At 36.2% G+C, this 11,643-nt stretch overlaps 1 protein-coding gene and 1 non-coding gene across 14 annotated transcripts in view; both read left to right on the plus strand.

Moving 5' to 3' along the window:
- ECHDC1 (ethylmalonyl-CoA decarboxylase 1) overlaps positions 1-11,643 on the plus strand; it is a 94,115-nt gene that overhangs the window by 45,353 nt on the left and 37,119 nt on the right. For 10 of the 13 annotated variants that reach the window (XM_069599014.1, XM_069599013.1, XM_069599015.1 and 7 more), the window contains one exon: positions 9,833-11,199. The exons of 2 other annotated variants lie outside the window; for them this stretch is intronic. In XM_069599014.1, coding sequence (XP_069455115.1) covers positions 9,833-10,241 — 409 coding nt within the window. In that variant the 3' untranslated portion in view covers positions 10,242-11,199. Of the gene's footprint in view, positions 1-3,997; positions 4,532-9,832; positions 11,200-11,643 lie in introns of those variants that run through there. One more of the 13 variants, XM_069599020.1, reaches the window with a different exon arrangement.
- On the plus strand, positions 3,937-4,018 carry TRNAS-AGA (transfer RNA serine (anticodon AGA)). The gene has a single exon. It is a non-coding gene; the product is annotated as a tRNA-Ser (tRNA).

An 11,643-nucleotide genomic window follows, 5' to 3' on the forward strand; every position in this document is an offset into this window, starting at 1 on the left:
CATGTCATGAATTAATACGTCAGAAACACTCAGGTCTACATAACATATATAGACTCTCATACTGAATTGCCTTCAGTTGAGTCATCATTTTCATGTAAAACTTGCTTAGAGAAAATGGCTTGTAAAAAACATTCTCTAAAGCTGGTAACTTAAAAATTGTCATTCCACAGTGTTCAAAAACTAGTCACTCAAACAATGTTTCTCTTTAGTGACAAAATTGATGAGGAAATGAAAAGCTTGAACTGATAAAATAATCTGATTCTAACTTTTAAATTTGTCTTGATTAAATGAAGCACAAGTTAAGAAAATATGTATTTGAATATTACTTTTCTATTGCAGCCATAACAAATCACAAATTTAGTGGCTTATAACAGTACCTGTTTATCTCACAGGTATATAGGTTGGAAGTCTGGCTGGGCTGAACTGGGTTCTCTAAACCTGGTCACGAAAGGTGCAAGTCAGTAGGTTGACCGGACTGAACTCTAAGGACTCAGGGGAGTGTGCACTTCCAGGCTCATCCTGGTTATAGCTGGTAGAGTCCAGTCCCATGCACTTGTAAGGCTGAGGTCTCTGTTTTTCTGTCAGCATGCCAGCCAGGAGCCAGTCTTTGCTCTTAGAGGATGCCTGTATTCCTTCTCTTGTTTTCCATGTGACCCCCTTCAGCAGTGGTGGGTTAAGTTCCTTTCATACTTTAAATCTTTCTCACTTTTCCCTCTGCTTCATCTCTCTGACTCCAACTGGGGAAAGTTTTCTGCTTTTAAGAGCTCACTGGTTAGAATGAGCCCACTGAGATAATCTGGGATCATGCCTCTATTTTGAGAGAGAGAGACACACACACACACAGACACACACACACACACACACACAATCTTAATTACACACACACACACAATCTTAATTAGATCGGCACAGTCCCTTTTATCATGTAAAGTAACATATGCACAGCTTCCTGGGATTAGGGCCTGGACGTCTTTGTGGGACTGTTCTACCTCCATCACAAGGGCTTATCATAGAGAATATAGTTGCCAGTTTTGGGTTGTTTTTTTTTTTTTTTTTTGCTAGCTTTTATATTCCTATTTGATCACCAATTAAAATTGGTAACTTTGTTACTCTAAGTTACCATTGTGAACTGCATCTTTTTAAACTTGTTTAGATACACCAAATTGATAAAGGTTCATTGATCCAAAAATTACTTAATGTGTTATTATAGTTTCTTAGGTTGGTTTCAAGCTCAAGATTCTAGAGTGTGCATTAGGAGGTACTTAGAACACTCATTCCTTGATTCCCCTTGTCTTATGCCCTATCATTCAACAAAAGGAAGAGGGTGGGAGAGGGAAGGGGAAAGGAAGGAAAATCTCTCAGAAATATCCTAGAAAATAGGAAACTGCAAACTCAGACTGCTTGAGGTTTCAGCGTCAACTTTTGGCAGTCAGAAACATGTCATCCGTTTAATTGTCTGTTACTCAGTTTTTGCTACTTAATTTGGTATAAGAGAGAAATTGGAATTGTGCTTTTGCTTTGAAATTACGGTCAGCCCTCTGTATCTGTGGGTTCCAAATTCAAGATTTCAACCAAGGATTGAAAATATTCTGGAAAAAAATTCGAGAAAATTTCAAAAAGCAAAACTTGTATTTGCCATGTGCTTGCAACTACTGATGTTCCTTTTACACTGAATTAGGTATAAGTCATCTAGAGATATTTAAACTATATGGGAGGATGTGTACAGGTTATATAAAAATACTATACCATTTTATATAAGGAAATTAAGCATCTGAGGATTTTGATATCTGTGAGGGATCCTGGAACCAGTCATGGAATGGACAAAGACTCCCTGTACCATATTATAATGGAACTTCACCAATTTTTAACATTTTGCTGTTCCTTTTTTCACCTCTTTTGTGTATGTGTATAGTATGTTTTATATATATATACACACACATATATGTAATTTTTTATGAGAAATTTGAGAGTAAGTTACAAACATCTTACCCTTTTACTCCTTTATACACCCAAACACACACATAAATATATATTCTTTTTTTTAAGAACTAGTTGTTCAGTTGTGTCTGAGTCTTTGCAACCCCATGGACTGCAGCACGCCAGGCTTCCCTGTCCATCACCAACTCCCGGAGATCACTCAGACTCATGTCCATTGAGTTAGTGATGCCATTCAATCATCTCATCCTCTGTCATCCCCTTCTCCTCCTGCCTTCAATCTTTCCCAGCATCAGGGTCTTTCCCAGTGAGTCGGCTCTTCACATCAGGTGGCCAAAGGATTGGAGCTTCAGCTCCAGCATCAGTCTTTCCAATGAATAGTCAGGGCTGATTTCCTTTAGGACTGACTGGTTGTCTCCTTGCAGTCCAAAGGACTCTCAAGAGTCTTCTCCAACACCACAGTTTAAAAGCATCAATTCTTCAGCGCTCAGCCTTTTTTATGGTCCAACTCTCACATCCATACATGACTACTGGAAAAACCAAAGCTTTGACCAGATGGACCTTTGTCAGCAAAAAGTCCGTATAGTAACTTACTATACTCTAATGAAGAACTAGAGTGTTCTTTATATAACCACAGCACACAGTTGTCAAATGCAAGAAATTTAACATTGATGCCCTACTTTTATCTAATACACTGTCCGTATTCTAGTTGTGTCATTGTGGCAATGACGTCCTTATAGCACTCCTGGACATTTTTCCTCTACTGCAGGATCATGTACTGCACTTATCGTCAGAACTCTTCATGTTCAGAACTGAGATTATGTTTTTTAAGCCACTAAGTTTGTGTGATAACATCAAGAGAAAGTAATGCAGATAATGATACTTTAAAAATGTTTATTGTGCTTTCTAATTGTAAAAGGATATTGTGTGCATTCTGGTGAATATGAATCACCTGAGGATTTTGTTGAAATGCAGTTCTGATTTCATCTCAGGGGTGAAGCCTGAGCTGATGCTGATATTACTGGTTCACAGACCACACATTGAATAGCAACATTCTAGATTACTTTGTGTGTTGGTCATTGAGTCATGTCCAACTCTTTGTGATCCCGTGGACTGCAGCCCACCGGGCTCCTCTGTCCATGGAATTCTCCAGGTAAGAATGCTGGAGTGGGTAGCCATTCCCTTCTCCAGGAGATCTTTCCGACCCAGGAATTGAACCTGAGTCTCCCACACTGCAGGCATATTCTTTACCGTATAAGCCACGATGGAAGATTATTTTGAAAATAACTTATTTTGAACATATTATAAATATTATAATAATAAAATATATGTTACTATATATTAAAATTTTTAAGAATATAGAGTTAGCTATAGCATAACAAAGTTGCAGCCAAAGATAATTAGCATTAGCACTGCAGTGTGCTTTCTTCATATCTTTTTTTTTTTTTTACAATGGAGAGAACACAATCTCTTTATTTTTTTTTCATTAAAAAAAATATTTTATTGAAGTGTAGTTGGTTTACAATATTGAGCTTAATGCCTGCCGTACAGCACAGCGACTCAGTTATACACATACATGCATTCTATGTTTCTTTTTTTTTTAATCTTCATATCTTTTTAAAATAGACATATAATTTTCTTTTTTAAAAAATTAGGATCATATGACTTATAGTCTATATTTAAGGACAGTGTTCCCATATCACTTGTATACTTGAAAAATATGAATTTAAAATTTTTTAAAATATTCCGTCAGTTTGGATGTACTAAAATATCCCCTTTTGGCTGTTTCTAATTTTCCTCTATCATGATTAATGCTGTGATAACTGCCTTATATGTAAGGCTTTGTCATTTTGGAGTATTTTCTTTGATTTATTCTATAAATCCTAACACTTACTAACCGCTTCAGGTACTTAGTCAAAGAATGTGAACATGTTTAAGAGTTTTGATATATAGTGCCAAGTTACCCTCCAGGAAAGATTCTGCTAGTTTGTGACCGCATATGTAGTCGTGACCGAGTGGTTAAGGCGATGGACTAGAAATCCATTGGGGTCTCCCCGCACAGGTTCGAATCTTGCCGACTACCCATTGGACTTCCCTGGTGGCTCAGATGGTAAAGCGTCTGCCTACAATGCGGGAGAACTGGGTTCGGTCCCTTGGTTGGGAAGATTCCTTGGAGAAGGAAATGGCAACCCACTCCAGTACTCTTGCCTGGAAAATCCCATGGACGGAGGAGCTTGGTGCAGGCTACTGTCCATGGGGTCGTAAAGAGTCAGGCACGACTGAGCGACTTCAAAAAAAAAAAAAAATCAAATGCTACGACCAGCAGTATGAGTGTCTATTTGAGAACATCCTTTTTTACAATAAGTATTACTCTTTTAACTTTGATAATCAAAAATTAAATTTTATTTTGTGTTTTTTAAGGTTTTGGTGAGGCATACATTTTCATATGTTCATTGATGTGTATCTGTGTGAATTGTCTACATTTTCTTTTTGTTTTTCTTTGGAATGTTTTAAGATTTTGCTGTTTATACACTGGATGAAAAGCACATTTTTATTCCATCATCTCCCTAGAGGAATAAAATTCTCAATTATGCAATTTAGAGCCTGCTATTTAATTTGTTTTCAATCTTGAACATTGATTTCATGAATATAAATAACTCTCAGCCAAAGGTATTAGCATTTCCAGCTGCTACCTATTAGTTCAAAGTATATTACAAAGAAAGGGAGCTGTAAACAGGCTTGTCCCAAGGGAGCTACTATACATAGCCCTTGTCTTAAAATACTAACCTAATAAGTCAAACAGGAAATACAACATAATATTCATACTTGCACAAATGTGCACACAAACACGCATAAACACCCGAACCAACACATCCCAGAGTCATTAAAAAGCAAGTCCCATTTTTGCTGTGGCAGTGCCTGTACTCTGAATATGAGATGTCCACCTCAGGAAGCAGTCACATTTCTTATGCATGCTGCTTTTTCTGTAGTTATCACTGTGTTATGTGGAAAGTCTTACTTCAGAGCCTGTGATATCAAGAACATCCTCTTCTCTGAGCATGCTAGGATTACAACTGAATGTTAAAATCAGACTTTATATTCCCCCAACATTCTCCTGTTTGTGTCTCTCTCACTGTACCACCACCATCACACACAAATGCACACACACATGCACAAATAGAAAAAAACTTCATTCCACCACATACTTTCTTAATCAAGCAGTCTCTTTACATAAAGTACATGGAGCCTGATGAGACCAATCAGCTAAGAGAAGGAAATCAGAAAGGTGAGATAAGGGGAGGATCTTTGAGATCTTTCCATCTTCTTTAATTTGTCTTGTGATGTGATGGCAGGTAGACAACAGGAGGAAGAAAATGCCAGGAAGGTGCCCGCACAAACAAAGAAGTGACTGTGTTCAAGGCATGATTCTAAAAAGTATTGTCTGTGATCAAAGATGTTGCTGCTTATGTACCATATTTCCCCATGTCACTACAGTTTGCTTTGTTGTATTTGGTTTGTTCTTAATGTCATGTAAACGACCAGCAATTTCTGACCCTAAAAGTTTATTTAAATCAATGATTCCAGACTTTAAATTTATGACATCATGTGATTTAATTTTATAACAGGACTGCTGTCTTTAAAATTTTAAATATTTATGCTTTTATTATATTGCACAATATTCCTTAAGTTAGTCTTAGGTATATGTCTGTTTTTTTTAAAAAAATCAACTTGGAATCTTCCACTTCAGCCGTATCTATACGGAACACAGTATTATTTCTACCTTTATTTGGAAATTGAGAATTGTATATATTTTGCAGTCTCCATTAACAGATATTGAGGAAAGGTAGTGTATCATTATTTGCTGGGCTTCCAGTGCAAGAATAGCTCTTTTACATTTCAATACTTTTGGGATTGAATGACTTTAGTCCAGGAAAAAACTTTATAATGCCATTCTAGCAGAAACACTGCTATTATTTGTAGTGACTTACCTATTAAGGCAACCAACTTGATAATAATGAAAGATAGTACACAGAGAGTGTAATATGTGTATGGTGAGGCTATAAAATACATAGTTTTTATATACCAAATAAAAGTATAAATAATACTCTGTTCTATAGATGTGGCAGAGGCAGAAAATTTCACACTTTTTTTTTTGATGTGGACCATTTTAAAAGTCTTTATTGAATTGGTTACAATATTGCTTTTTTTTATATTTTGATTTCTTGGCCAGGAGGCATGTTAGAATCTTAGCTCCCTAATCAGGGATCAAAGCCACATACCCTGCACTGAAAGGTAAAATCTTAACCACTGAACTGCCAGGGAAGTCCCACACGGATTTTTTTTTTTTTTTAATATATATAAGCAAGTTCCTCTGGGATTAACAGAATTGCGGCATATATATGTCCTAAGTAACTTTCGTATATTAACTCATTTATTGTAGTACTCATAGAAATTCTAAGGCATAAATACTGTCTTTATATCTATTTGCTGGACAAGCATACAGAGGCCCAGGGATGTTAAATAATCTACCCTTCCTCATCCTCCTTTATACCATTGAGTCTTTGGTCTCTTTTGTGTTTTACAAGGTGTGAAATGCAGCTGGTCTAGTGGTCAGGCCTGGTAGTCTGGCTTAAGCTATACTCTTCCCCAGTGCAATTATTTATGTGTTTCTCGTTTCTTTGCCATGGAGTTCATGAAAAGTACCTTTCTTTAATAATAAACATTTTTAACACTTTTAAAAAATAACTTTTACTAAAAAGTTTCCTATTTTAGTACAATTTGGTAATTGTTTTTCTTGAATACCTTTGTTCAAAGTCCTGAAACTTATAGCTAAACTCATCAGAAATTAGTAGCAAAATGAACAGTCCTTTCAGGTATCAACATTGACTTTGCAACACCTGTCAAAAGATACTCTTCCAAGTTATGGTTAGTTTTTCCTGATATAGCCATACCACAACACCGGGTATATCCAATTTAGGTTAATTTCCTCATCACCCCTCTCAGTGGGTGTCACAGGAAATTTTCAACCTTGCCAATGATAATGATACTAACAGTCAGAGGATACTTACATTCTTTTACTTGTCAAAATAAGAGAGTTAATGTGGTTTAATGAGTCTGCTGTAGGGCTTCAGAATCTTAAGGTTTGGGTCTTCCAGTTTTCTACATAGATTAATAGATTATCACTTGCAATAAACTACATGATAGGTGGTGCCAGATAACTGCATCTAAACTAGCAGGAATTAGTAGATAATCTTATAAGGGCTCTTAGGAAGAAGTTTCTAATTTTGGATATATCCTGTTGATATGACATTTTCTTCATAAATTCTGATTATCACCATTGAAAATTTTATATTTAACCTTGAACTTTTAGATTAATAAAGAGTCTTGTGAAAGGTTCTCATCTAAATGTCCCATATTTCTCTCATTGTTAAACTACTTTGTGTTCTTTTGTCACTAATAAAATTTTTGGTCTTATTTACTAATGTAATATGCACTTCAGTTCACAAGTACACCCTAGGCATGACATAGAAAGAATAGATGTCAGAGTTTGATGGCAACAGGTACTTATACAAGGACAGCCTCCGGATTTGTTAGTGTCCTTTACAAGTGATACCTCACCTTATAAAACATGGCAAAAGGAAAACAACCACACATGGTATAAAGATGATAATAAATGTTATTCTTTAGAAGCAATTCCAAATATATATATGCTTTATACATAATAACTTTTGTTGTCATAAGTTCACCTGCATTAGCCCAACATCTAGGACTTTAACCAGCTTTTATGTTCAGATGATTTTAAGTGAATTTTTTCCTGACATAGTCCTTCTTTGTATTGTAGACATAGCTCTGAGCCATCAATGTCAGTTCCAGGGTATAATTAGGAACTGTGACAATTTTATCTGTGAAAAGCTTTATAGGATTTTCAATATAAATAATAATATTTCCAACTCTATTAGACATTACTGTAATTTCTACTTTCTTTTGACCTTGATTTATGTTTAAGGAAGCTGTTCTTCCCTCACAATTTGGGGCTAGTTCAGATTCTCAAGACACTTGGTTCCTTCTTCCCTCCCATTTGAAAATTATTTATTGAAAACTACTACTTTCATGGCTGTTTGCTTCTAAAAGCAGTGGTCCATATTTGAGGCAGATTTTCCCTCATAGGAATTCACAGCTGCAAGGAGAACATCCTCTTTCCCAGTGGGTTAGTAAATAGGCTTTTGTGAGAATTCTCTATTGGAATATTTCTCTTGATTAAAGGGTCAAAGACTGAGAGTCTGTTGTTCTTGGTGCTAAAAGCACCAACCACCTGCAGCTGGGCATTGAACACTTGGGAAATGCAGAACTTACTTAGTCTTCATTTTTGTAATGAGTAGCTTGAAAGCAGTAATTTTTCTTAAAAAATTAAAATTCAGACATGATCTTTAGACCAAATTATATTTTAATAGTGAATGCATTGGGGCATGCAGTCAAAATACTGATAGGCTGCATTCCCCAAACACTGTGGCTTTATGCAGCCTATTAACAGCATACACATACTTAACTGGTAAATATGATTGCCGTGCCTACTAGTCTCTTTGTTTATTCCCTTTTATTGTTCCACTTGATTAATCACTCTGTACATAAAAGTCCCAGTATTTGGGGAAAATGAATCCCTGCTGTAGGAAATCATCCCTCTCGAGTCCAACCGAAGCCGCTGTCAACTTTCTTCCTGGCATCCCCGCCTCCACTCTCCTCTAGCTACCTATTGTATGTAGTGGGAGGTTGAGAGGTTAACTTACTTGGATTTAAAATTCTGTCCCTGCTATAGCTGCATGGCCTTGGGTGCGCTATTTATTTAATGTTGCCTGTTTCCATCTGCAAAATGAGGATATTACTGTACCTCCAGGGTCGTTCTGAGGATTAGTTAACATAAAGTTCCTTAAATAGTTGGTGTGCTGTTAAATGCTAAATAGGCAACTCTTACAAAATAAATCAGATATTACTCCTTTGGACAGCCTTCTCCTAGAGCCTCACACTTAAAAAATAAAATCTGACCTCCTATCCAAGTGCCTGTAAGCTCACTCTGATCTCATTGCCCATTTCTGTTGGCTCTCTTCCTGCTACATAAGCCTGGTCCCCAGATACTAAGCAGTTCTGCTTCAAGGCCTTTGCACTTGTAATTCCCTCTTCCTGGAATTCCCTTCCAGAATTTTGCATTGCTCACTCACTTGGGTAGTTGCTCAAAAATTCAGCGGCCTTTTCCATATAAAATGGCACACACCCAACACATGTATCCTCATTCTCCAGTCCCTTGCCCCGTTTTCTTTGTAGCATTTATCACCACTGACATTATATTGTTGTTCAGTGTCTTTTTCTGCTAACAGCAATGGAAACTGAGCAGAGAGAGTTTATTTTGGTCATTCCTGTAGTCCTGCATCTAGACCACCTGGCATTGGTAGAGCTTAGTAAATACTTGTGGAGAGTGGAGTTAAAAAACAAATCCCAAGTTAGAAAAGAGTATTTTTACCCTGAGAACTACTGACTTTAACTTATTATACATTTTTTTTTATAGTATGCACCTAACATTTCCTACTCCCATATATTCACTTTAATCCAGGTTTTCTCATTAGGCTACCACTCAGTTTAGATTGGGTTTTCAGGATAAACGTAAAGATTAGATTTGTATATGCAAAGTGAAAGATTAACACAAGATTGGGGACCTTGTTTTCAGACAGAAGTGTTAAATGCCGTGTAGTAAACTGAATTCTATACTTAGCCACGTTTTTTGAACATTTTTAATGACACAGCTACCTATAAAGATCTATGGAGATTTCAGGTCAGATTATGAATAGGTAGTACTTTGTGACTAAAGCATATATACTTTCAATTAGCTTTCTTTTCTCTTTTGCAGATTAATGACTACAGAGAGTGAGATCAGATTTGTCCACAAGGAGATGGGCATAATACCAAGCTGGGGTGGTGCCACCAGGCTGGTTGATATCATCGGCAGTAGACAAGCTCTCAGAGTATTAAGTGGGGCCCTTAAGCTGGATTCAGAAAAAGCATTACATATAGGAATGGTGGAGGACATCTTGCAGTCTTCAGACGAAACCGAATGTCTCAAAGAGGCACAAGAGTGGCTACAGCAGTTTATCAAAGGGCCACCAGAAGTAATCAGAGCTTTGAAAAAATCTGTTTCTTGCTGCAAAGAGCTTTGTTTAGAGGAGGCATTACAGAGTGAGAGAGATCTTCTAGGAACAGTTTGGGGTGGACCAGCAAATTTAGAGGCTGTTGCTAGGAAGGGAAAGTTTAATAAATAATTTTTTAAAATAGCACGTTAAAACCCCAGTGATCAATATGGATAAAAGTTGAGTGATATCAAATATGAATGTCAAAACTACTTAGAAGGTAATATTAGTATTTGTAGTATAACAACTGTTTGACTACTTGAAGTCAGTTGGCCTCGCTTTCAGTTTATTCAGGTAGTTGCTAAGTGATCCTGAACCTCTAAAATACACTTTTGGGTTAAACATAGTCATTAATTCCCAGATTCCCATGATAGTTATTAGGCTATAACCAGACTAGTTTTTGAAAGGAGAAACTACACAAAACCTATTCCTGGTGTTCTTTCTCATAAAGTCTTTGTCTTAACCTGGAAATAATTTACAAAAATGATGTAATGAAGCTTAGAGAACAAAAGTGGAAGGGGTCAGGGGACAGGAAGATTGTGATTAGTCCTTTTCTTCTCCTCCATGCAGCTGCATTAAAGAGGTCATGGACTGGCCCTTCTTTTAAGGATGCTCCTCACCCCACCCTTCTACAAATTTGGACCTTATTTGATGTTTCAAATAATTTCTATTTTTGGTTATCTATGAAACAATGATGGCCACCATACAAAAAGTCTGTTGACTCTACAAAATTGGCCAGTTGATTTGTATGCACCAGAATTTCCAAGCTAGCAGTTACTATAGTTTATGTAGTAATCAAATTTTCTTTAATCAGACTCATGAAGCATCATGTTACACATGAATCAGATTTCTATTTTTTTTTCCTGAGAAGTAGCCATCTTTTCTTTTATAACTATATTTAAAAGTAAATTTAATAATAATGGATGACAAACTTCTATGATCTTAGTAATACAGACTTAAAAATCTAAGTCAAAGAATTAAGTCATGAGATAAAAAGTGATTTTATAAGGGACTGTTTATATTTGCCATTGTAACATTCAACTCATATTTGATAAATTGTATTAAAGACAATTTGCATATGCTTCATCAACATGATCCTGCTGTTTTGATTTAGGATAATATAGAAGATAAACTCATGTTTCTTTTCTGCAGAATCAAATTCTGGATTACCAAGTTAAACCAACATTTCCAACCTTGCTGTAGATTCTACATTTTGTGTTGAGTCAGTTTGTGTCTACTAAGGCTGTTTAGAAATAAACCTACCATTTAATTCATGTAAGTGCTAGCCATTAATGAAGACTGGCAAGGAAGACCCAGTATATATATAGCCTCTTCTATCAAGTTATTTAAGACAGGCTTTAGGTTTATTTCCACACATATTTATTCCATGAAAATTCCCTGGAGACTGTTTTAAATCTTCTCTATGAAGAAATCAAAACTTTTCTGAGCAAGTGACCATGTAAGCTGAATACATACCAATTTAAACCACCACCATTTTAGTGATCTTTGGCCACAAAATGTTTCCATTTCCTTC

Source organism: Ovis canadensis, chromosome 8 (genome assembly GCF_042477335.2).
Source record: "Ovis canadensis isolate MfBH-ARS-UI-01 breed Bighorn chromosome 8, ARS-UI_OviCan_v2, whole genome shotgun sequence".
Classification (NCBI taxonomy): Eukaryota; Metazoa; Chordata; class Mammalia; order Artiodactyla; family Bovidae; genus Ovis; species Ovis canadensis.